The sequence below is a fragment of the Dioscorea cayenensis genome, chromosome 18 (assembly GCF_009730915.1).
Source record: "Dioscorea cayenensis subsp. rotundata cultivar TDr96_F1 chromosome 18, TDr96_F1_v2_PseudoChromosome.rev07_lg8_w22 25.fasta, whole genome shotgun sequence".
Taxonomy (NCBI): domain Eukaryota; kingdom Viridiplantae; phylum Streptophyta; class Magnoliopsida; order Dioscoreales; family Dioscoreaceae; genus Dioscorea; species Dioscorea cayenensis.
The window spans coordinates 771,094-799,071 of record NC_052488.1 but is presented as its reverse complement, the minus strand read 5'-3'; the positions used below and the strand labels follow the sequence as shown (position 1 = coordinate 799,071).

At 37.7% G+C, this 27,978-nt stretch overlaps 1 protein-coding gene across 5 annotated transcripts in view; it reads right to left on the bottom strand.

Moving 5' to 3' along the window:
- Nucleotides 1-27,978, bottom strand: part of LOC120281881 (membrane-bound O-acyltransferase gup1-like) — a 77,422-nt gene that overhangs the window by 6,935 nt on the left and 42,509 nt on the right. The window contains exons 1-10 of one of the 5 annotated variants that reach the window (XM_039288577.1): nt 4,365-4,911; nt 4,210-4,290; nt 3,983-4,126; nt 3,517-3,715; nt 3,381-3,436; nt 2,392-2,573; nt 2,257-2,305; nt 1,438-1,541; nt 1,280-1,344; nt 344-417 (exon numbers count right to left, since the gene is read on the bottom strand). In XM_039288577.1, coding sequence (XP_039144511.1) covers nt 344-417; nt 1,280-1,344; nt 1,438-1,541; nt 2,257-2,305; nt 2,392-2,573; nt 3,381-3,436; nt 3,517-3,715; nt 3,983-4,126; nt 4,210-4,290; nt 4,365-4,811 — 1,401 coding nt within the window. In that variant the 5' untranslated portion in view covers nt 4,812-4,911. Of the gene's footprint in view, nt 1-343; nt 418-1,279; nt 1,345-1,437; nt 1,542-2,256; nt 2,306-2,391; nt 2,574-3,380; nt 3,437-3,516; nt 3,719-3,982; nt 4,127-4,209; nt 4,302-4,364; nt 4,912-27,978 lie in introns of those variants that run through there. The other 4 variants (XM_039288576.1, XM_039288578.1, XM_039288579.1 and 1 more) reach the window with 4 other exon arrangements.

Sequence of the window (27,978 nt, the reverse complement as noted above, 5' to 3'; positions counted from 1 at the left end):
TGAGGGTTTGTGCTATATAAAATCTGACCCACATCATTGACCATTATGATGATTGGAGATCATCATGGATGGATTATTGTATCAGATTATGGCAATGAAATAAACTGTCAAGCTGTCTCATGTGGAAAGGTGTTGCTACTAGATCTAGGTAATTTACACTCCTTAATATTGTGTGATGTAAACTAGACCTTCATCTCTTAAACCAAATAAGTATTTCTAATAACCAGCAAAATCAACTCCATGAAATCAATTAAGTTTTGCTCATGAAATTGCAATATTGCTGATGTTTAATGACAAACATAAGATTTGAAATGAGTTGAAAAGGTATGCAAAAGAATTATACCTTTTGATCAAAACGAGAATCTTGGTCGGAAAACCAATGGTAATCCAGCCCAAAGCTTATCATGCGCAGAATAACTATTTAACACAAACAAGGAAAAAAGTTAGAAGAATACATTGCATAGCTCACATAAGGAAAGTGAACCTCAGTACAAAAAGCTGTATACATGCACACATTGACATGTCTCATCTAGTAAGAATGCTACAACAATGTGGGAATCCAACCAACACAAAAACTTGAGCAACAATACAATTGCAACGAATCCAATCACCTGATATATGAAAACTTATTCAATAGAAAATGCTGATGACATGCCAAAAACACATGTCTAAGAATACTGCAACAATGTCAAGACATGTAGGTAGCATTTGGCAACAAAGATGGGAAAATATGGCAAGGGAAAGAAAGGACAAGACTCAACAAGGCAAAATTAGTATATTGTTGTTAAATGTGCTTGATGGACCATGAATAGTACAAATACAAATATTGCCAAATATCAATAATAACCTTCAAGCGTTATAGACTTCTCTAAATTCTTTTTATGTTTATAAAATATGACATAAATTTAATTTAACTTATTTAATTTTTAATCATAAGTGATTGTAACATTTACATAATTGTCAAGAAAAAATAAATAATTTTGGCTAAAATATTTTTACTATTATTAAAGACTAAATTATCTACTATTTTCAATATATTTTCACAATAATAAAATTCTAATGAGTAACCAGCACAACATATATACATATATTATATGTTTTCTCGTACTACAAAATTTTAAGTCAATTTCAGACATCAAAAACCAAGATTACAATATCTACAAAGGGTACAAAATGGCACAAAAATGGTTATTTTGTTTTGTCCATATTTATGCCACATAACAAACACATCCATAGTAATTATCATTGTAACTTTAAAGCCAGCCAGATGAAAATTTACCTAAGTTAAAACATATGTGCCATCTAAAAGTTCCGCGATAACTATCTAAGAAAGCCAAGTTTGCCCTGCTTTTTCATGAGAATATCCATAAATAAATATTGAAGAAAACTACAACAATATGAATTTTTGATGGCATGAAATGAATTATTGATGACAACCCAAATAAGGTGAACGAATATCCCTCGTAAACACGGTTCAACAAAAGAATAGCAATGTTGAAGATCCAAAGCATGTACACGAAGTACTTTGTTCGAGCAAAAATCTGCAACACAGACCAAAGTGCAAAGGAATAGTATTTGAAAAGTGCTCAAACTTCATTAAAAAAATATTCAGAACAAACTAATGGTAAGCATTGACCAAGCTAACAAATCAAGATAATCACCAATAACCAATAAGAGTGACTCAATTCTTGCGAAATCAACTATAAGAACACTGTAACACACAGAAATATATCATAAATTGATAAAGTACTTTTACTTGAAAATAATGTTAATAAACGAAAGCATCAGATTAAAATTGAGAATCGATGCCTTTTTATTGTCTTATACCTATGGGCCTTGACAGACTTCATATGTCCCTCTGTTATATTTTTAAAAATTTGTAAAAGTGATCACTTGAATTTCTGGCTTTTACAAATCAATAGACCAATAAGAGATTGTCAACTACATCACTTAGCAATTTCAGTTACATGAATACTTGATACCATCATGGTATTTCAACAAATTATGATGACAATCACAAAAGGCACAATTTAACATTAAAATTATGAGTTTGAAAGCATTAGAGATGTATGCTTGTGTGCACATGGTATTCAACAAAAATATATCCACCTTATATGATGATGTACACCATTGCACTAAAGCATGAATGCATTAACTTGAAATAAGAACGTAAAATTTTGCATACTCATGTTCAACAATTGAATATAAAACAGAAATAAGCATGGAGAAAAATGCATCACAGTCAGAAGCTCAAACCTTTACTAGGAAAAAGTTCATTGAAGAGATCAAAAGGATAAAGACAATGCTGTAATTTGGAAAAGCAAGTTAGATAAGTACATATAACTTAGAAACAAAAACAAAATAAAACATTCATGAGATAAGACCGTATACCAAGCTCCATGTAAATATGATAAATAACATAAGGACAAAAAACTCCAGATAAGTGACATCCCTCTTGCTCTCAAGTGATAGAAGCGCCTGATTGTATTTGCCACCAATGTGAATATCCCAAACACAAGCATAAGAATGGGTAGATTTCCACGAAAATTTCTCCATTGTGGATCCGAAAGGTCCTACAAAAATAAAGCACGCTGGAAAATAGAGAGGGGCTGTATTCAATAGGTAAACAAGATGGAAGGAAACAAAATTAATAAAAAAAATTATAAGCTCTCAAATTAATCCTTCCTGAATAATGGCATTGCTAGAATCTTAGTGGATTACAAAACATTTTTGCCCCAAATTTCACTCAATTGCGAAGAAAACTTAATGGGGTTCCAACCAGATTTGGGACTACACAACTAATTTATTGTTACTAGCTTAATATTTCATATATATAGCGCACAAACCCTGGAAGGAAAATATGGGTCCTTTACACTAAATTATCCTAATCTTAGAAGGATTAGATGGCATATCACCTCAAGCCCTCAGAAACAACTTGAGCAAATCATGTACATAATTTAAACCATCAAGAGGAGATATTCATAAATGATTTGGAAAAATAACTACAATTTTGATACATTATTTATTGCATTATCCACCAGCCGAACTTGAGTTTGAGTGCATCACATTAGTCAAAACAAAGGTTAGACACCAGTTCTTCAAAATCAAATCTTGAAAATATCATTAATAGATTAATCAAAATTGTCTTCAATAATTTTCTTTAATTTGTTTATTCATTTCATTTCCTCATTCAACTAAAATCAAGAAAACAAAATGAATCATTTTTCATGTTCTTCTCTTTTGCTCCAATTTCCTTGGATTCAAACACACCCTAAATGACATTAAACATTTTCAAGGCAACAGACTTAGAATCAAACATCATTTGTTCAAGGATTTACTTCCAAATACGAGAAAATCATATTCAAGAAGTGGATACTTACATTAAGGCGACCAAGAATCCATCCAGGACGCAGACCAAACAACTTGTGAGAATTATCTGGAGGAAAGACAACTGATGCATAAATCCACGATGATTCAAACAGTCAAGAAGTTGGGAGAGTGATTCAATTTGATTACCGTGGGATAGTTGCAGAGATCGATAGATAACGAGCGCATAGAAAGCGAGGGCGTAGAGAACGATGAATGCAAGCTCCCAGAGCTTCCAAGAAAACCCCATTGCCATCATTGTGATCCTCCTCTTCTTGTCCACCTCTTGGATTTTTTTGGACTCTGATGAGTTCGGGTTTCGGATTAAAGCCAGGATCCGACCCGTATTCTACTAAATAAGAAAAATAGAGTCAAACCCTTGGTTATAGTTTTTATATATATATATATATATATATATATATATATATATATATAGGTATATCACAGGCAAACAAACATACAACTTGCAGACAATTCCAGACTGACAGAAAACCCATAGAACCAGTACTACAACAAACTGTTTCTCATTCTCAAATGCGCCTTAAATAAAAAAATATATATAAAATAACAATAATAATTGATTTTTTTAAAAAAGGGAAAGAATTTGGTTTCGTACCCTTTCGGCGATGCTGTGAGGGTCGGTGGCTTGGCCACGCCGAGCCCTAACGCGCTGACGTGGCGGCGCGGCCGCCGCTTGCGTCGTGGCGTTGCCAGAGGACGGCGGCGCTGCTCCGAAGCTTTGAGATGGGACCGGCGAACCCTGATTTGTTTTTTTTTTCGAAATTTGAATATTGGAGAGCAACATGGTGGAAAATTGGGGAAAAATGTGAGGGTTTTAGGAACCTGGAAATGCTGCTGATTTGCCGCTTGCGCCATGCGCTGCGCCGATCCGGAGCTGAATCCGTTGTAGATCCCTTCACTACCCTGAGAATTGTCTTAATTTTTGTGAGGAAATCGGGAAAAATGGATGAATTTCAAAAAGGGAAATGGAAGCGTACGGTGGAATTGGGGGGTTTGAAGGCGGCGCCGACCTCGTCGCGAGATCGGTCCGGGAGAAGTCTCGAATCGGAGAATCCGCCGTTGCCAAGGCTCAGCGGCATCGGGATAAAGCCACCGTCGCCGGCACCGACCGGCGACGATCGTCCCATCCCCGCCGAGAGCATCATCTGCTGATGCTGAGCGAGATGGAGCCCCATGCTCTTCTCCTCTGGCGATCCCCCACTCCCTCCATCGCCACTAATCAACGATGACTCATCGTACGGCGGGTACTCCCCCGCGGGGTCATCTTGGGGTTTTCCAGCGAGATCCCACGGCGACTTAGGGTTTTCGTGATCCGGCCACGACGGAGGGAGGCTGGAGAGCATCTGGTCAAAGAAATCATCATGCGCGGCGTTCTGGAACTCTTGAAGAGCCATCGCTTGCTTTTCTCTGCTGCAAGGCTGCATGGCAGTGATCTCCAAGATGGAAACAACCTCTCCTTCCTTCTCCTTCCTTCTCGCCAAGACTTCGATCGAGAGCAAAAGCGAGAGCGCTCTGGGGATAATAAGAAGAGAAGGCTATCGCAATTGCTGTGTCTTCTTTGCAAAAAAAACCCCGCTTTTTTCATAATTGCACAAAAGTACCTCAAATTTATAAAATATTCGTACAAGTGAGATTAGTTTTAATTAAATAAGATTAAAGGGTGGGGTGATTAAAGAATGGGGTTAAGTGGAAGTAGATTGGAAAGAGGGAACCACTAGTGCACGGAGTCGACAAATCACATCCGTTGGATTTAGGAGATCAGGGGGATGCTTTATGGTGGACCTGTGAGGGCTCAATGATGCGGTGTTGACCGTGCGATTTCACCGGAAAAGGAAGTGCCCGCACAGAAGTCAGAGTTCTCTGGCACGCATTATTCCTCGGGATTTGTGCTTCTTTGATGGACCTTTTCATACGTGTACGAATTTTTTATAAATCATGCCGTATTAATATATTTTTAAATTTTTAAAAAAATAACACAAATAAAATTATTGAATTTATATATATATATATATATATATATATATAGAGTAAGGATCATTTCGTAACGTCCCTAGATTTTTAAAAGATTAAAAAAACAAAGATGAAAGAAATTAGAATAACTAGGATATAATCACGATATACACAGTTTTAATTAAAATGTTGTGTATTTCGCTGCAGTATTTATAAAACAGTAAAACTATTCATCTACATACTGCATGAGCAAAATCGTTGAATTACGATTCAACGGTTTATAATTTAACTTACGTAGATTTGGAGATAGTTGGCCATGGTTGAAAGGTTGATAAATGTGGAATATGTATTTGAAGTTTTGGTGACTATCTCATTTATTGCCAACACGTACTAAATAAATGGCTACATTAACATTAGCATGAACAAGGCTAGTGGGAGATAGTTGGCCAACTTAACCTGTTTATGGAATAATAAAAATAAACCATATTTCCATTTTCCATATGAAAGTTTGACATGCTTTTTGTGATTTTTTATTTTGGGAAGTTCTAACAACATACATTTGATTATAAGAAGAAAAATGACTCATTTTTTTTCAATCTATATGATTTTTATATTTATTTCAATCCCATAATATAGCTTGTGTGCTTTGGTGTTACAATAAAAGAATGATAAAACTAAGGAAAAATTACTGTTCACCCTTCGTAATTTTTAAAACTTCCCAAAAACCCCCTCCTACTTTTACACACCCCGGACAGTCCTTCCGTCAGTGTTTAACTTCCCTTTTACCCCCTACCGTTCACTTGAAATGGGTCCATGTTGTGAAATCCCATTTTTGCCCTTGAAAATGGTGGGGAAAAAGCGCCAAATCACATCATATCCAACCTTTTGCAAGGGCTTTCTGCTTGGTTTCTGATAGACAATGCCTAGAAGTTGCATTACACCTTGTTCTTCTCCTCATTTCTCCTCATTTGGTTTGTTCGACTTCAATTCTGCCGGTTTCGTAATACGGTGAGAATCTCTTCGGTGCTATCATTTTGACCAGTCTGCGGGTGTTTATTATGGAGGGTTTTTGTGGTAATGATAGATGTAAATCTGTTTCAGGAAATGAGTCTGGGTGAAGTTTTTCATACCCGAAATATGTAAATCGGTTTCTCCAACAGAAAATGAAGTTGATTTCCATCGGATTGGTCAAGTGCACTCTATCTTCAAATGAGCTGTAGTCGATCTTGTTGTCGAGACAGACGATGTGCCATTGTCGAATCCTACTGAAAACGAGTTCATTTCGTTGTAAAGATCTTCTCGTTTATGCTAGTTCTTCTCGTTTATGGTTATCTAGTTGTATTATTTAAATACTGTTTAACTCTTTGCTATTATCTGTTTAAATATATTACAAATTTGTTTAATAATTGTCGTCTCTGTTTAAATATATCTTTACCTGTTTAACTGTTCATATTAACGTGTAAATTCTCAAAGTCTCTGCGTAAAATATTGATCTTTTTCGTTTGAACTGAAGTGTTGGCAGGTGGCAGGTGGCAAGGTTATGGTATCCCGTGCATAAGAATTAATGACGGTATTAATTCTTGTGCACGGTAACATAAATATCGGTCAATCTCGGTCCACTGTGTGTTTCACTTTTTTCTCGGATATAAAGCGTCAACCTGCTTGTGGACTTCATACCATAAATGACAAGGAAGAACCCTTCCCATGGATAACCACTCGTCGTCATCGTCCTCCTCCTCCTCCTCCTCATCTGCTTCTTGTGTATGATATTCGCTGGAGTCAGACGAAAATTCGAAGATCAACTCTATCTTAAAGGATGTCTCATGATCCTCCTCATCTTGAGAATCAATCAGCCGTAATCACGCAACAAGTTAAACTATGTTTTTCTTGCCCAGTCGAAAATTCCCGCATAATCGCTCGAATGCGGAGGATTCTCCAGTGAGTGGATGACGGGCAAGCAATTAAGCTGAGCATTTCGACTTGGGTAAGAAAAAGAAAGTTTTTCACTTATTGCGTGATTGTGGAGGATTCTCTAGAGGAGGAAGATCGTGAAAACATCCTTTAAGACGGAGTTGATATTTATCACTTGAGAATTGTTCGCACTGCGTTTAAGAACCTTCGTCGATGTACAAATATTACTTTCTGTGTTTAACTCTCATGATCTTCGCTTAAGTCAGACCATGACACATTGATTAATAGACCTTTTTATGAATGTGTTTGCTTAACCTTTTTTAATGTGTTGCGTTCTACGTTGTGCAGGTTTAAGTTGATGCGCATGATATGCAACCGCCGTGAGCATTCGAATGTACATATATATGGTGAGTCAAACCGAAATCTTAATAGACGAACGAGGGTCGACTTGCGAGTGTCCAAGGTCCGAGAAGACATTGTAAATGTTTTATTTTAAATGAAGCAAGCTTATTTGAGTGTGAACTTCTGATATTTAATCAGATTATCCATTGTAAACATTTAAATTTTTTAAACAAACAAACTTATTTGAGTGTCAACTTGTGATAACTTGTGAATTTTAAACAGAGACATAGTAAAAACAATTTGAGAAACAAAAAACGGCATTGTAAACAAAACAAAAAGTTAAACAATAATCGATTTACTCCTTAAATAATGCCAACGGTGTTTAAGCAAATACATAAAGATGTTTAAACAGTGACCCAAGAGGTATCCATCTTCAACGCGATGTCAGTGAAAGCATTCAATTTAAACAATAACATATATTTTTAAACAGTTAAATCACGATATTTAAACGGTTTACATATTATTTAAATGATATAGAATTTAGTTAAACAGTTAACCGTTATTTTAAACACTATATGTATCGGTTTAAACATAAAAAGCTTGACGTTTAAACAGAGACTCATGATAAGGTGAGAACTTTCATTCGAGCGATGGCAATATGGCTTCCTCGCGACAGTGACATATATTTCCTTTTTTGCCCTTGGGATGGAGGAAAAAATACCGCCCAATCACATCACGTCTTGTCTAACCTCTATACATACAACTGTGCACTTTTTTGTTTGCCTTTCTGATTGCTGTTTGTTCTTTACATCTTCTTCTTCTTCTTCGTCTTCTTCTTTTTGTTCTTCTTTTCATTTGGTTTGTACGATTTGGTTTTCGGCCGATATATTATGGAGAGTTTTTGTGGTATTGCTAGATACAATGGGGAGGGAAGAGTGCTAATGTTCACGGCTCAGACTTCTTAGGAGTTTGTGTTAGCTGAGATATGTGAGCGATGGGGTCTCGAAGTTTCTCTTGTCAGGGTGAAGTTTATCACACCCGATGTACATAAAACTATTTGTCCGATAGAAAACGATGTTGACTTCCAGCGGATGTGTCACGTGCACTCCATTTTCAAATGCCCTGTAGTTGATCTTGTTGTCGAGACAGACAATGTGCCATTGTTGAATCCTAATGAAAACGAGTTTTTCTCGTTGTAAGTTCCTTCTTTTTTATTTGATCCAGTTGTATAGGTTTATTATTGATTAAGTATGTCAGTCACTGGTTAAAATCTTGTACTATTCATTTAAGTTAATTGTTCACTGTTTAACTAATTACTTTAACGTTTAAATATTTACTTTATCACTTAAACAGTCTATTCTCGGCTTAACATATTGATCTTTTCATTTAACTAAAGTGTTGGCAGGAATTCAGATTCTGCGAGCGATCCCGTTCAACCCCATGGTGACACTGACGGTGTGGGATGTCTTCCTCCTCGTCAGATCATTCTGAAGTGCTGTCGTTGGATATCGGACAATGTTTTGACGGTGTTGAACATTTCAGGGACGTACTTTGAAATTTTGCAATCAAACGGAATTTTGACTTCAAATTCATAAAGAACGAAAAACATCTGGTGACTGTGGAATGCGCTGCCGATGGTTGTCATTAGCGCCTTCACGCATCAAAAAGAGTATAATAAAAAAATACTTTCAAAATCAAGACAATGAACCCGTCACACACTTGCGGTGGTGGAATAGGTTCAGGCCACATCCGAAAAGCGTCCCAAAAACGGGTAAGCGCACGAGTGATTCTGAAGCTCAAGGACCGCCCTCGACAAGGCCATCGACATTCGAAGGACATGTTGCGGGAACATGGTGTCCACATACCATACAAGCGTGCTTGGTTGGGAAAAGAGTATGCTCGGGTGGTCCTCGACTCAGAGTGACATCTCCAGCCTACGACTTGTTGCTTTGGTACGTGGATAAGGTGGTCGAGACAAACCCCGTCAGCGCTGCAATCGTGGAAAGAGACGGTGATCGCTTTTAAACGTGCATTCTTTTCTTTCAGCAGCGTATTGTGGGATTCAAGAGGGCTTGCAGGGCACGTCTAGCTTTCTCGATGGTACCCACCTCCTTGAAAGTATCGGGCACACTCACTCGGGTACCACAGGGAAAGATGGAAACAATGGTTTTTTTCCACGCCGCCTTTCGGGTATAGTCGACAACGAGGCCGACGCCAATTGGACTTGGTTCATATCCAAGTTAGGCGATGCTTTATACGAGGAAGGAGATTATAATGAGATAATTACCTTCGTGTCGGACAGGTCCAAGGGCCTTGTGAACGCAATTGCGAGAGTCTTCCCTTCTTCGCCACATGCATACTGTCTTCGACATTTGGAGGCTAATTTTATGAAAGCCAATGTCAAACTTGGGAAGGCATTGAGGGAGGAGTGCTGGTCTATATGCTTTCGCATTGCGTGGGCATCCACGGCTAAAGATTTCGATGATATAGTGAATGAATTGCAGCCCACATCACCCGAAGCCCATCACTGGTTGATTAATAAATCGGATATGTCACATTGGTCGAATTATCTGTTCACAGGTGATCGTTGGGGTGAGATGTATTCAAATGTCGCGGAGTCGTTCAATGCTTGGATCAAAGAAGCTCGTCATTTACCGGTGACGAAAATGGTCGACTCCATAAGGTCTGCGAATGTTGATTTCCACTTAACATTTAGTGTTACCCTTTAAACATTTCCATATTTGTGTGATTACAATTTTCTGACTTTAAATATTAATTTAACCGTTTAAATATTTATCATACTGTTTAAAAAAGTTTACCAATTATTTAACCATCACTGTCTTTGTTTAATCTTATTTGCCAGGTTCAAGTTGATGCGGATGTTATGTAACCGGCGTGAGCAAGTTTAACAAATGGGAGACCCTACTTATGCCTAGACATACATTCAAGGTAGAGATAATTGTCGAGGATAGTCGAAATCTTCGTGTTGGTCGTTGTGTCGATGATCGCTACGAAGTGATCGACCAAACGGCAAAGAACTCGTAGATCTTGCCATCGGGTTGTTCATGTCGAAGGTGGCAAGTTTATGGTATCCCTTGCAAACACGCTATGCCGCAATAACGCGCATGTACACCAACGTATAAGGAAGCTATATTCCCCATACCGACAAACGACAAGCCTTCGACGGAAATCGTGAGCTTCGCTTTGTGATCACCGCGACGAGAAGGCGACCGGGCGCCCTAGACGAAAGAGGATCGAGTCGCAGCGTTTGATGTCCGCGAAAGTTACATCGCACTCACGCCATGGATCCGGTCACAATCGTAGATCTTGCAATGAAACTGTCGCCGACTAGGCATTGTAAATAAGCTGACTTTTAAAGAGAAACAATCTGAATTGAGTGGCAAGTTTTCATATTTAAACTCTTATTCTTTACAATGTTATCATTTATTTAAACAGAGACTGTTAATTTAAACAGAGAACTGTAATTTTAAATATTTCAAACTGATATTTAAACGGTAGATGGTAAATTTAAATAATTAAACTGAAATGTAAACAATGACACTGTAAATTAAACAATGAAATGACACTGAATGGAATTTAACCTGCTTTACAATTGAAAACAAACAAAATTTACATTGACATATACAAGTCATGTTCTTCGAAAACAAAAACAATGAATTGAATTTGTCCTGGTTTACATTCGAAAACAAAATTGACATTGACATATACAAGTCCGGTTCTTCGAAAACAAAATTTAACCCGCTTCTGACGACCCCCCTTTCTCATGGACCCCCGGTCGCCCCCCCTCCTTAAGTATGCGGGAAACATACTTTAATCTCGTGTAAGGAACGCCTCGTCTGCTGGGTAGCCGTAGCTTCTCACCCCAAAGTAATTGCTCGATAAACCGCATGACATAGATGGCGCAATGACGCTTCCTTGTTTTTGGCGCGGGTTTCCATGTCGCGGCACTAGTGGGTACTTTGAGGTCGCCGACTCTGAACTCCATATCGACACAAATGTCGAATAGATTCCGCTGTCAAAATATGCAAGTTGAGATTAAAATACCGATTAAATACCAAACACTATTAATCGGATATAATTTATTAAAGAACTTACCATGTCCAACGCTGCTTTTTATCGCACTTCGCGCATGAAGAATAATGCATGTATTCTTGTTTATCATTGTCAAGGACGAGGACATGGAAGTGGCCATTCATGATTATCGGGAAGATGACAATTTGAACTTCATGCAAGTTGTGCACCAGCATCTCCGATCATAGCCATAGTGGTTTTCACGTGCGCCGCCTCGCTTTGACATAAACAAATGCCAGATGGTCGTGGTGATGGAAGCGTTTCTGTAAGGATATGGCACTTTTGCTCAGCGACTTTTTGTATTATGCATACAAAAGCGCCCATCACATCGCTCCCGCGACCATCTCCTTCCCCTCAAGTAGAGTGTATAGTTTGTCCTGTGAGGCCGATCAAATGCCATTCTTCCACACTACGATGTCGAGGTTAAACGATAACAGATATTATTACACCATATTGTAACTATTTAAATGATATACACAATTTTCAAATGATATTGTCAATAATTAAATGTTAAATAGATAAATTAAGTGATAATATATAAACATTTAAACACTATCATAAAAACTTCAAACTTACCTGTCCATAGGGCGCTGAGGAAGATCCTCATCAACTCCCCGTCAGATTTGTTAAGATGCGATCGTCGACCCATTTTTTTCTTCTTCGAACAAATACTTTTCCAAGCCGCCTCGTCCCAATTGTTGATTGGCCTTCATCATCTCTCTCGCCGCTCTGGCCGGGTCTTCATGGGGCAATCGTCGCTGAGCCTCGACGGTGTTCAACACCAGCAAAGATCTTCCTTCGATGCGGGACGACGGCGACAACATCAACCGCATACATCCTTACATGGTTGTTGTTGTCGTGGGATTGTGTCCGGCTCGATGCGGGACGACGACGACAGAGATCAACCGCGTACACATCCTTACATGGTTGTTATTGTCAGGATCGTGTCCGGCTTCGACGCGACGATCGACAAACGATCAACCGCAGCATACCCTTACATGCTTCTTCTTGTTGTGGGATTGTGTCCCGCTTTGATGCGGCATCGCCGGGCCATGGCCACGGCCACGGCAATGCATTCAACGATCTTCTCAACTGCGGGCTACTCGCATAAAGATCAACCCGGGAGACACACCCTTAGCTTGTTCTTGTTCTTCAGGGATTGTGTCCATCTTTGATGCCGCAATCTCGGCAGCCGGTTCCACCGGGTCGACGAGTTCGTTAACAAGAGAGTAAATGATCTTCTCAACCGCGGCAACGGCCACATCATCTACGATGTCCTCCACCGTCATGGCCATGTCATCAACGGTGACAGACTCAGTAACAGCATCAGCCGCCGATAGTGTTGCTCTTGTTTCATCGTAAGCCGACGGTGGAGACAGAGGCAGTATTGTTCTCCTCTTTTTCGCAAGTCTCTTCGAATGTGGCCGTCTTGGAATGGCCACCGAGATGATGCCGTCGTCGTGAAATTCCGACACCTCCTTCGTCCAGGGTGCTTCATTTCTTTGGAGGGACGGCGCAGTCGATTGTGAACGTCCTTCCAGTGCCTCAACACGAGCGATGTCGAGGAAACCTCGTCATCAATATCTCGCACGCCCGCGATAAGAGTTACAGATGACATCTTCGCCTAATGTCATCGATGGGGCCGCCACGTGCCCGAGGGGCCGCCATGGTCTGGGGAGCCGCCACAATTGGGGGACCGCTGCTGTCGTGGTAGGGGGTTGGTGCAATCTAGCGGGGTAGGGGAGGGCTTCTCGGGCCGAGGAATGCGTGCGCGCGGTGGGTCGGAAGTACGAGAACAGGGCGTCGATCACAGCACATTAGAGGTCGCCTCTCATCCCGCCTTCGAGCAAGTGGTTCGTGAGCAATAGCATCCATCCGCCGGTTGGCCCCCAACAAATATTTCTTTCTTCAAAGATTCACTGAACCAAATTTCACAAAACTAACATATGTAAACCAAACAATTTCAGCGAAATCATTTAGTTTAAACTATAAAAACTATATTTAAACAGAGTTTTTATATATTTAAACAGAGTTTTTATATATTTAAACATTATAGAATATATTTAAACGGAGAACAAAATATTTAAACCTTTATGAACAAATGTTAAACCGTAAATAATAAAGTTAAACGCTAAATAATATGTTTAAACATTAAAGACTTCTGTTAAACATTGTCCATGATTTATTACCTCTTTTCCTTCGAGCGATGACAAGTCTGGTTTCTACTGGTCAGCTTGCTTCCCAGAACTACTTTCACCGTAAAGCACAACATCCTTGGGATCTTACCAAAGCAGACTTTCTTTCCTATTCCGGTCACTCAGAAACCGGGACGTTAAGCGACCGAACAACCCTTAATATACCCCGTGTTGGTCTTCTTCCCTAGCGATCTATCTTGCACTCGAGCGGCCGCTTGTGGAATGTCCTCTATAAGCCACTTGTGCGTCGCTCGCACCCTATCGCGTATCGCCTCCCCATGGCGAGTAGATCATCGACATAATCAACGATCCAGTTCAGAACCGAGCATGATGTATTTGGGAAGAGGACTGTACCCATGAGGTACACCATCAGGAGTTTGACAAAATTTTCTTCTTCCCCCCTCTGTCGAACAAGTTGCACAAGAGTGCTCTTGATGGAGTCTCTGTGTCTCTCGTAAATTTTTGATAAATACCTCCCTTCAAACGCTGAGCGGGTTTTATTCTTCTTAAACACGACTGCGTCGCCATAGCAACGCAGACCAAGAACGAGGGCCACATCTTCAGGCCTGAAACTCAGCAGGCTTTCCCCGATCCTGAATTTATTGGTGCGACCATCGTACCTTTGTAATAGAGAATCAAGAAGGGCCCTCTCTTGGAATATAGCTTCCAGCTCAGTGAATGCTGCAAACGGTGTCCTCGGATGATCTCCCAGTATCGAGGGGTCATGTGATTTTTCAATTCAGCCAAGGTCTCCACTACCGGTGTCAAATAACATCGCCCATTAACTAGGTTAACCGCCATAATCACAAGCCTGCGACAATAACAACACATTCAACATGCAGTATTCACAAATGTATAAGCGGAAATATAAGGTTTTAAACGGTAACCTTCATTTCTTAAACAGAGATATCAATTGTTAAACAGAGACCTAGTTTATTAAACAGAGACAACAATACTTAAACAGAGACAACAAAATTTAAACTGTAACATCTCGTTTCTTAAACGTAAACCTCATTTGTAAAACTGCAACCGTATCAAATGAAAGGGGAAATGTACATTATAAATATTACACAAATCATAACAATCGAAAAAACTATTTCGATAGTGTATACAGACGAAAATGTAAAACAAAACAAAACCCTAGCCGAGAAATTGCCCTGCCGACCAACAAAACCCCAGCCGAGAAATCCCCCTGCAGACTTCAATATCTTCCAACAAAAATAGGAGCACAAAACAAAACCGAAAAATCTTTCTTCGTGACAGAATAGTTAACATAAAACCAAACTCAATACCTTAGATTGCAAACTGATGAAATGGCAACTACTTGCGCGGGACTTCTCCTTCGAGATACCGGTGGAAAGGGAAAAGCTGCAATTACAGAGCCTGCGCCGGTAGAGACAACTTCGGAGACAGCTTCGGAAATGGAAAAGCTGAAGACGCAAGTTGAGAAAAAACAAGTAAACGGCTCCAGTAAATTCGTCTCTTGGGGTTACCCTACGGAAAACCCCCCCACTTCCTCTCATACCGCCGAAATGGCTGCAGCCACGACTCCCCATGCAAGGGTATTTTCGTCCATAAAATTTAAAAATCACTCGGTTGACATCCGTTACATGCTTTGGGGGTTTGAAAAATATAGAGTTTAAAAGGAAGGGGTTTTTGGGGATTGCAAAACTAACGGGGTGTTTTTGGCAATATTGCAAACTTAGAGGGTTTTTTTGGCAATTTCCACTAAAACTAAAGATATTATTACACGAAATGCAATGAATATGTATTTATATATATAATAATACCTATTTGCGTGTTTGTGTGTGTGATTATATAACCACGTACGATTCTATTAAAAATTAATTAAAAATTTATAAAAATATTTGTAGTTAATTTTTATCATATATTCCCCTCCTAAAATAAGGTATTTTTTTATATAAATACTTTTTGAAATTGACTTATTAAGATAAGCAAATATGGCCTTCACCACCATATAATAACAAATACCCTTTGGAATATCTCTGCTATTGAGTTAAAAACTTATGCTTGAAATGGCTTTTCTAATAAAAGTAATCTACATATTAGCTACTCATTTATAATAATATTGATAATGATAATTTTAAGTGGATGCCATATGAGATGAATTAAAATAGAAAACTTATAAATAGAGGAAAGGCGAATAAGATCAATGAGTGAATAGGGCTGCAAACGAGCCAAGCCGAGCCGAGCTTTGCCTTGTTCAAGCTTGTCTTGTTACTATTTAATCGAGTTCGAGCTCGAGCCAAGCTTTATTCGAGTTTCATTTTTCATGTTCAAGTATGGCTCGTTACTATTTTAACTGAGTTTGAACTCTAATCGAGCTTATTTCGAGCTTTATGCTCGAGCTCTACTTGTTAAGAAAATTCGAAACTTAGACTTGGCTCGTTAGCTTGATTAAGGCTTGACTATTTTTTTATTTAGTAAATTATCATTTAAAGCTTATTTAATGAATCATTATTAAGTGTGACTCAACTCGATTTGAGTTTGAGGATCATTTTAGTAAAAGAATAATTTAAGCTTGTTTACGGAATCATTAAGGTTTGAGTTCAAGCTTGTTAAAATCTTCATTAATTAAGTTAACAAATAATTACGATAATAACAAAATAAACATTGTGATGTAACTATCTATAATTTTTTTTTGTAATATTATTAATGATCCAGTAAATAAGCTTGTTCATGACACCATAAATGATTATATTAATGATTATTACAAATAAAATTATAAATAATACTATAAACGAGCTTTAATTATACAATAAATGAGTTGTTCACAAGATTTAATGAGCCGAACTTGGTAATGTTCAAGCTTGGCTCGTTTATCTTTCAAACTCATTTAACTTAATGAACTAGCTGACCCGAGCTTTTAATGAGCTGAGTCTTCGAATAGTAGTTTAGAGCCCTATATGTGTGACTCAAATTGACAACAACAACATAGTCACATATACACATTAATATACACACACACACACACACACACACACACACACACACACACATATATATATATATATATATATAAGAGCTCACAACCGGGCTTATAAACTAGCTTGTTCATGAGCTGTGTTCGCGAGCTAAAACGAGCCTAGCTTTCAGCTGCTCAAGCTTGGCTCGTTTATTACAAGCTTGAAAATGATGTGTAAGTTTGGCTCGTTTACAATATGAGCTGAACACGAAAGAGCTCTTATCGAGCTGAACACCGAGCCGCTCACAAACCGCTCAGCTCAAATACACCCCTATGAGTGAATGAGTTGTTGGGTTGGTTAAGAACCACAAAAAAGCATGAACTTGTTAGTTTTGATCTTTGTTGTTTGATCTATTTATAGTTATGTTTAGTGAATGTGCTACGTACTACAATTTGTTTATCTTATCAAGTGTGAGGACTTTATCAGAAAGCACACTTCTAATTATTATTTACTAAGCATGCTTCACATCTTTGCATTAATTATGTTATTATTATTCTTCTTTTGGATTTGTTTTGGCATACATATTAATATTATATTCTAGTTTAGCATATATATTATTAGTTTAACACTCTTCTAATAAATGCCTTAATCAAGGGGTTATACGTAAGAAAATTGGTTTTATAGTTTTTTTTTAAAGGTGGATAAACCACTTCAATTAAACCAGAAAAAGCAATAACTACAACCTTGCACCTAAACTGAGGTGGAGTAAAGATAGCAACAAACCACTAGCTGTGGTATAAAAAATCTCAAAATCTAAAGAACGCAGAAAGAAACATAAATGAGGAACAAAGGCCTCCTCACAGCCAGCTACAGAGAAAAGGCTAGTTCGTCTGCGAAACCGGCGCCTCCTCAGCCAGAGAGCCCACTATATCCTCATCTGAGCGGGGCCCCAAGAACTCCAAACTTCGGCTAACACTCTCCATGGCCTCAACAAGCTTCCCTTTGGTATCCTCTGCACAGACTGAGAACCAGGACAAGAGCAATCGATCAATTTTGGTAATAAGAGCATGTACAGGGATAATAATCGATCAATTTTGGTAATAAGAGCATGTACAGGGACAACAATGGCCTTAAAATTTAGATTATTTCTAGCAAGATAAACAGTCCACACAAGAGCTTTTACTAGTAAATCACCGAAGTCCCTGAACAAAGGTCGCAACAACATCCTCCACGGTCACAACAACATCCTCCACGCAATCCAAAGATTGCACATCAACAAAGGTGGTTCAGGCAACTGGAACAAATTAACAAAATAATCCCAAATTCTTCTAGTGAAAAAACAACTCAGAAAGAGGTGGTCCACTATTTCAATCCCTGAGTGACAAAGAACACAAGTGGTAGTAGGAAGCCTGTTACACTTTTCTGAGCACTAAATTCTCTAAAGAAAGAACCTTGTTCTTCCAAGCGAGCCAATTAAGTAGATTGATCTTCTTTGGATAATTACTGCGCCAAAAGAACCTCGCCACCGGGTACCTAACCCCTTTGTCATTAAAGAAATTATAGAAGGATTTAACAGAGAAGAGTCCATTACCCGTTAGCATCCAACTTTTCTTATCCCCACTATCATCTCCAAGTGCCTGTAGACGCTTCTTGAAGTGAAAGAATTCGGGTTTGCAGCAAACTGCTGAACATCTAGGAAAAAGTACAACTCCCTAACAGTGCCATTGGGGAGGGTACTAAGTTAAAATTCCTCAGGCTTTAAATACATGGGAGTAAGGCCATTGAACGAGTGATCTTTCCAGAAAAGGGTCGTCTCCCCTGAGTTAATGCTATGCACTATACATCCACTAAGTGTCAGGAGACAATCAAACACACATTTCCAAAAAAAAAGAAACCTGACTCGTCTGTCTTGGGAAAAGATTCCATATGGATAACCCATAGCTAAATTGTACAACTGTCACCCCGCACCAGTTTGGGTCCTAACCCCTTGATCTTGAGGTCGGCAGATGTTCTTCCAACCAACCAGATGGCATCTTGGGTGTTCAATATCCGGACCTGACCATAAGAAATCTCTCTTGATACGGTCTAGCTCTTTACTTACCCATCCCGGTAGTCTAAAAATGGACATCCAATTAGTTGGGAGCGCAGACAGGACATAATTAACCAGAGTGAGATAGCCCCCCAAAGAGAGATGCTATACTTTCCAAGAAGAAAGTCTCATTCTCACTTTTTGAATCATCCCTTCGTAATCCTGCCTACGAGGCTGTCTTCCTATAACTAGAACACCGAGATATGTTACTAGAAGATAACCAACTTCACAATTTAGAAGTAACCAAAACACATGCGGAAGTTCACTCATCCTACTTGAGTAAAGACATGTCATGCCTTCAAAAAGGTAAAGGATGAGCTTAACAATCCTGAGATCCTCCAGACCACTCGTGGTCATAACCAAAAGATCATCAGCATAATGAAGGTTGTAGTGGCTCCCAAACTCACCAAGAGAGACTCGCACCAAAATCTTGGATCTAAGAGCATAGGTGAACATCAAGTCCCTATCTCAGCCCCCTCTGGTAGCGGATATAGCCAATAGGAGAGCCATTAACAAGAATGTTGACCTTAGAAGAGTATAACATACTTTGAATCCAGCCCACCCATCTATTCCCAAAACCCCTAGCCATGAGGAGATCGAAAAGGAAATCCCAATCCACCAAATAAAATGCTTTTACAAAGTCAACTTTCAAAATATGTCCAGGTAACCTACGTTTATGAATGCTAAATATTAGCTCTTCAGCCGTGGTAATGCTGTCCAAGATGCATCTGCCTTTCATAAACGGAGATTGGTCAGAGTCCACCAAAGAAGTCATGACCTTGCTTAGTCGATTCGCCAGTATCTTAGAAAGGATCTTCAGAGAAGAATTAATTAAGCTAATGGGACGGTAGTCTGAAGACGACTCCGAAGTACCATTTTTGGGGATGAGAGCAATACTAGCCCAATTAATTCTAGGCTAACCCATCCAAAGTAGAAATCCTCACAAAGCCGCAGTAGGTCAGATTTGATCGTATTCCAGAAATATTTAAAAAAGTGAATCGGGAAGCCGTCTGGTCCAGAGGCCTTATTGCTCCCTAACTCAAATACTGCATACTTGATTTCATCCACTGAAAAGGCTGTTCCAGGTGCGATAAATCGACATGTGTCTTGAAGGCTAAGAGCTTCTGAAGATCAACCCTGAGTCTCCATTCCGTATTCTTTCCGAATTGTTACTTAAAACACTCAACGAAAACCTTGCCTATATCCTTCGCATCCTCAAAAAGGGCCCCATCCTGCCAAATATTGGGAATAAAATTCTGATTTTTGCAACCATTGGCCACAACATGAAAAAATTTTGTGTTTTCATCTCTCTCCTTTAGCCATTGAAGCCTCGATCTTTGCCACCAGTAGATCTCTTCTTACTTATGGACTTTCCTCAGCTTTTCCGCAATCGCCTGCTCTTGTTGAATTTCCGGCAAGGAGAGCCGACGACTCTCTTTGGCGATGTCTAATGGTTCAATTTCCTGTTGAATTTAATCGATTCGAAGCTAGATCTTGCCTAGCTCCGCAAATGGTTCCTCAGGAACATTAGTTTCTTGGCTAAGATAAACGCCCTACAGCCATCCGATGAGAGATCCAACCACCATTATACCACCATCTCCTAAAAACCATCCGTTGTTAACCAAGCTAGTTCAAATTTAAATGATCTTGGACTGGAGCGGTGAAGGCCAACTTCCAATCTTATCGGGGCATGGTCAGACCCGAGTCTTGGGAGGCTGTTCTGAATCAATTTTGGAAATTGAGATGCCCAAGCATAATTTACCACAAAGCGGTCTAACTTCACCCAATTTGGGTCCGATTGCCCATTAGTCCAGATAAATCTTCTACCAGTAGAAGGCGGCTCCAAAAGTCTGAGGTCAAACATGAAGACGTTAGCAATAGGAATATCATCTAGATTAGGGGTACCGGCGAGTTTGTTTTCCAATGCAAAAATAGCATTAAAGTCACCATAAACGACCCAAGGAATACCGTTATCGCTACAATAGTCTAGAATTTTTTCCTAGAAAGCCAGCTTCAGCGCCCTCGAATTCGCGCCGTATATTGAGGTACAATGCCACTTAAGGTTATTCAATTTAGAACAAAAATCCACTGTCAAACTGAAGGCACCCACCTTAGGCAATGTACCGACGAGAAATCCACTGTTCCAACCTATAATAATGCCACCAGCCGAGCCCCACGCCGGAGAGAAAACAAATTGATCAAGGTGACTCTCCCTAATCTCTCGCTACTTAGAAAGAGAACATCTTCAAGCTTTGATTCTTGAAGACAGCAAGCATTTGCAAAATGCAAACACAAGAAATCGTTTAGCCGATCTCCCTAAGCCCCTAACATTCCAAGATATAATATTCATGAAAACAATTAGATCCTGCTAACCTCAACTATGGTTCCCGCCGGCCTCGCAAGAGAGGCAGATCGTGTCTGTTCTAGCAATCGAATATGGTTAATACAATCAGACACAGAATCAGTAAAAGCAATACCACAAGTATCACAATACTTAGAAATTTGTGCATTAGACCAATCAAATAAAATGAGTGGTTTAGAAGTACCTTTTGCTTTGTCTCCTCGTGAAACTTTCTCTTTGGCCGACTTTGGCGGTTTAGCAATAAACTCTGCATCTTCATTGTACTTAGAAGAATGCTTTTTTGGCCTCCCACTCCTCTGAGTACCTTTCTGTTGATCAACAATCGTCTCATCGCCTGGTAAGTCTGGCAGAAGTACCCTGAGGTTGCGTTCGAAGGCTAACAACGAGTTCTTTAGAATCCTCACTATTGATTGGCAAATCTCTACCAACTGATAAAGTACCAGACCCAACCAAATCTTGCTGATCAACCGCCTTTGTGTCAGCCCAAGAAAATGTAGTAGCCTTTTCCGGTACCATAGCCCAAACACTTGCTAGAAATTGCCATGTGCATTTTAGACTGCCTTGAGATCTGTGATCTCGGCTAGTCTTGAGATTTGAATATTTTGAATATTTTGTTTAAATTTGGAAATACATTTAATTTATTTATTATTTTATTAATTTTTTTATATAAACAATCCAGTTTGGAAAAAAGAAGTCCCTCCCCCTAACACCAGTCTGATTTTCCGTCTGTGATGCTGACATGGCGATTAAAAAATTAAGGTATAATACGAGTTTAGTCCCTCTATTATTTAGAAATGACCCTTTAGTCCTTATATTATTTTGCCCTTAGGAAGTCCCTCTTTTTTATTAATTTTTTAGGTATAATACCAAATTTAGTCCCTCTATTATTTTGAAATGGCCCTTTAGTCTTCTATTAGAGGGACTTCCTAAGGGCAAAAAATAGTATGGGGGCTAAAGGGTCATTTCACAATAATAGAGAGACTAAACTTGGTATTATAATAATTTTTTAATCATAAAAAATGCCAAGCCAGTCTTGTAAACGGAAAATTAGACGGGCGTTAGAGGGAGGGACTTTTTTCTTCCAAACTGGATAATAGAGGGACTTTCTAAGGGACTATCCTGAGTATTATACATTTTTTTTCCATGACTTGAAAACATAAATCATGAGTTATTTATAAAAAGTGAGGCATGGCATGTAATTTCTCTATTTTTCAATGAGATATGGCAACACAAATTAACTTAAACATCAAGTCCTAGACTCATAGTGGTATCTTATGTGATGTCGTGGTGTTTATATCATTTTTATATAATTTGTAACTTATAAGTACATAAAATTACAAAATTATAATGTAATATCCAAATATTTACACCAAGGTGAACATTGGGTTAGCCCAATGAATAAGACATTTGCTTCCATGTAGGAGGTTGGGTGTTCAAATTCCACTGAACACACAATAGGCAAAAATACATTGTACATTGGTGATGGGGTCCCCTCATACATAAGATACCATAAAAAGTCCCAAACGTGGGAATGGATTTATAATGTATTCTCTATGCTACCGTATGAGGGCGTATAGATGGACGATCTATTCTTAGTTGTGCACATGACCATATTGTGCTTGTCCCATTTGTCAAAAATGATTTTATAAAAATTAAAATGAATTTACCTCTAGAATTATGAGCATGATTGTTAATATTTTCTAAAGTATATATATATATATATATATATGGAGAGAGAGCTTTCGTCATCTATGTCTTTAGATAACAAATCTAAGGTTCATATCAACTATTGAATTGAAATCCAATAATTGTACAATTGCACATAGCAACTATTGAAGAGTATGATGAATTAAAATCATTCGATTGTTGATCCAAACAGTGCTTCTCCAACCTGTACCATCCAACCTTATTTACACCTAAACAAAAATATAAACAAATTAATCAAACCACACCAAACACATCAAAGCACAAGTAGAAAGAAATAGCTAACGTTTATCTTATTTGTTTATGTTGTTTGTGTTTTCTTGCATTTGTATCTCTCTTCTCCATTCTCTCTCTATTATTATTTATTATTTAATTTTTTTTTATCTTAGTACGTCCTACAAACGACCCTAGTTGATGATCACACACATATATAAAGAGACAAATATAACTTTTTATTAATTAATATTTATGAAGTACCTATTTTCTTAGGGTATATATTCACCTTATGAGGGTTAGTTTTAAAGATGATATAAAATGCCATGGCATATCATTGATTTTAAAAATGAAATTAGTGCACATATTTGGATTATGGGCATGCTTTAATAAAAGGGCATAGTTTTGAACCTTAATACTTCATGAGCAAGAATAAGCCAAATTTTCTTTTTTAATAAAAAAGCCACAAACCCTAACCCTAAGGTGACCATGTGACATATATAGCTAGGTGTTAGCAAAGAATAATGTATGTTGACTTAACCATGGTTATTTCAACTGAAGCTTCCTCTTAATTAAGCCTCTTAACCATCATATCTTTATTCAATTTTCAACCATAGAAAGAAGTCCACAGTTGAGGAAAAGGTAGAAATAAAAAAAGACAAACACAAACAGGTACATAAGAGTCTCATGAATAGTGCTTGAAACCATGTCTTTACATTCGAAATGGGTAATTTGGGTGGGTTTTTGTTTTATATTTTTTTCCAAGGGGTGTAAATCACTTTCAACGGTTGTGATTGACTAAGTTACTATTATGATGATGATCAGATGATCCAAACCAAAGAACTGTACATCCTAGTTAAGAAAAGAGTAGAGATACAGAGAGACAGACACAAATATGTATATAAACAGTATAGTGAAGGGGGGAGGGAGTGCGGAGGGTAGGGAAAGAGTAGGCGGGGTCAACAGACCCCGCCGACGACCCGAGGGGACAACACCCCTCCCCCCCTGTCGCTCCGCTCTTTCTTGAAAGCCAAACCCCAAAAAGTAACTTAAAAAAAGCCCCCACCCTCCCCCATGCGCTCCGCTCTTGCTTGAAAGCCAAACCCCAAAAGTACCTTAAAAAAAAGCTTAAAAAAAAAATTGAAAAGAAAAAGAAAGATTACTTGGTGGTAAAAGAAAAGGTGAGCTGTGCCCTTGCCATATTGAGATTAATGAAGAGCAACCCAAATGACAAAAGCAGTACCCACTAGAGTGAGATCCTTGTGTAGTTGTGTTGGACAAGCAAATGAAGGAAAATGTATTTAGAAAAGTTTTTTTTTCTTTTATTTTCATGGTAAAATTTTAACCACAAACTAACTGCCAAATATTTTTATTATTCTTTGGTTAAAAAAGTCTATGTAGACTTGACTTGTCCAAACAGAGTTCAACCAAATTATAGTAACATTGAAAGAAAATTCTTAATTAAGCTAGTAAAAGTTAAGGTTGTAGGGGTTTTTTTTTTAATTGTTTTGAACTTGAGATTGTGTAAATGTTATGGTTTTTAAGAAAGGTAATGTAGATTATCTATGGGCAAAGATTATAGGTATCCATCCTTACCTTGTAGCAATCACATCCTAACTTTTTCTTTTTTGTTTTTTCCTACTTTAAAGACAAACTATCTTTACAACACATTCCTACTAGTGGTTTTTTTTTTTATTCATTACACTGATTTAACAAAAGACTTAATTATATATATATACCCAAAAAAGGCACCGTTTGTAGGGATGTAAATGGGGCGGAGAATCCCCGTTCTCCGTTGGGACCCGCCCCGGCGGGGCGGGGATTCCCTGAAATAACCCCCCGCCGGGTGGGGCGGGGGCGGGGAAGGCATTCCCCGCCCCGCTCCCCATGGGGATCCCCGCAGGGATTCCCCGATTTTTAATAAATATATATATATATATATATATATATATTGAAAATAACTCATATGATTACTTATTTATTTTTTTTAAAATAATTCAATATGAATATAAGATTATAAAGACCAAATATTTGGGTTTCAAAAAATATATTTTTAGTATTTATTAATAATGTTTTAGACTTTAAGTAATACTAGTATTACTCCCGTGTGATGTACGAACATAATTATATGAAATTTTTAAAAAAAATTTCAATAAGTTTTTTTTATTTTCTATAGAAATTAAGGTAAAATTAAGATTAAATAAAATAAGCTATTTATCAACTTCAAAAATATAATATTTTTATAAAATTAATTTTATTATATATTATGAGATAAAATATTAAAAATTAGTTTAAAACAATGTAATTTAGTGTTATGTTATAAATATTTTAATATTATTAAAATAATATTGGTAAAATTTTTATGAGAAATTGACTAGTGTCAAATAGGTTTTCTACTTTTTATATATATATATATATATTGATACATAGTATTATTAGAATTTTATGTAATAAAAAAAATTGGCAGGGTGTGGGGATTCCCCGATCCCGTGGGGATCCCCGTAGGGGAGTGAGTGGAGATAATTTCTCCCCCCGGGGAATTTGGAGGCAGGGAATCCCCGCCCCGTGGGAAGCGGGGATGGGGACGGGGATCCCATTCCCCACCCCTCCCCGCCCCACTTACATCCCTAACCGTTTGTAGCCACCCACCTTTGCTACAAAAAGCTGTTCAACCTTTTTGCATTCTATTAGTTTTTTAAATATACATCTAAATATTATAAGTATTTATATGTGTGTGTATGTGTAATTTTGTATGGATATCGATTTATCAGTAATATACATGCAATAGTATTTATGTTTGCTAAAAAATAATTTATATAATTTCGAATAAAATCTAAACATGGACTTTCGGAAATTTGCAAATAACACCGTCTATCATATATGTATCAATAATGAATTTTTAATTTAATTGATATTAAAATTAATTATCAATTTATATTGATTATTTATTGGATTAATATAACTTGAAGTATAAAATTATTTATTTCAATCAATATTAGTAAAGTTAATGTTAAATTTCCTCGAAGTACTTCTTTGAAAAAAAAATACAAATTTAATTCAAAAATTCTTATTCGAATGGATACTTATAAACGATTATGAAGTTACACACACGCATATAACAAATCAATCTTTTCTTGTTCTTGTTATTGTTGGAGACATGCTAACTACGATAATAAATTAATTTTTTTTTTAGAAAATAAGTTAATAATTTTGGTTAATGATTTAATTAAGCAACTTGGACATGCATGTGAATAAAATTGCAAGTTGTGTACCCGTTAAAAACAAACAAAACAAAAGACAAGAAACAAAATGTTACTTCAAACTTTATTTGTGCCACTTAATGCTAATGGGGGACATGAATCTTACGTTTGCAATAAAAAAAGTAGAAAAAAAATAAAAAAAACATAGCTATCACTGGAGTTCACTTAAGAGATAAACTGATGTCATTGCAATGGTAGCATGATTTGATACAAATATTCTCACAACACGCATAAAATCAAATTTACAGAGAGCATAAGATGTTGAAAGTAGGCGTTGTTGAAGGCAGAGAAACAAGTTGACTGAGGCGTGCAGATGCATTGACTTTAAAAACAAATTCACCTTTTTTCGGTGCAGCAGGATCAAACAGCGACGATGTTCTCCCAAGATACAACAATCTCGTTTTTCTCTTTGGTTCTTGCACAAGAACAGAGAAAAACATCGAGTTGCTCAAGTTTGCAGGGGAAAAGAAATGAAGAAAAAAAGAGGGAGGAAAGAGAAGTTATTTGAAACCGGTTCTAGGTTTGTGAGCCCCACCACTTAATTAAATACTAGCCGTTGTTTTTAATTTTAATCATAGCCATTGATATTACTTAATTAAATCCTAGCCGTTGTTTTTAATTTTAATCCTAGCCATTGATATTACTTAACTAAATCCTAGCCATTGATTGTGTTTTCAGTTTAAAACCATAGACACCTCTTCAGCTTCTTCCGATTTAGATCACCGTTAGGAAAACAAGAAAGACCTAGTCTCATCCTTCTCTCCCTATTTGTGGGTGGTGTCGGCGATGAGGAAAAAAAGAAGGATCTCGTCGTCATGGGTTTGGTTGATTCATTGTTATTGATGAGGTAAGAACCCTCTTCCTCGGATCTTTGAAAAATATTATAAAATTATTATTGTTATTTTTTTTAGATCTTGATTTGTTAATATCAGATATTAGTGATGGATGGGTAAGGTTAGCTTGTTGTTTGAGGAGTTTGAGATTAATTTGATAGGTTTCAGATTTTTGTTTTTGATAATGGCAGAAATTCCTTTTCGATTTTAGAGGTTTTAGATGCCAAATTTGGAGGAGAGTCGAATAAGAAACTTGTAGAGTTCGATGTTGGATAAATACCTGCAAAATAAAAAATGAATGAAAAAGTCCAAAAACAAATGCGTCGTGCGCCTACATGAGTTTAAAATTTTCAAGCCAAATTCTGAATCCAACCCTGAGATTTGCACCCCTGCGCCTACGCCTACGCGTGAGAGAGCATAACCACGAAACCAAAGTTGAAAACTAGTGAATAGTGGTATATATAAAGTGGGTGAAGTTCTTGTAAATAGGCAATGTGGTACTAAACAATATAAGAATGTTTTGAAAACTAGGATGGGCCCAATATACCTGGGCCTCCAACATAAGATTCAATGGTTTTACAATGAAAAATATTCTCACAAGTCAGATCGAAAAATATCTGTTCATAATTCTTGTTCTTGCTCTTCGAATTCGCAATTTCCAGTTGATAACATTGCAATGCATTGAAGACAATCAAGACAATGACAGAACAAAA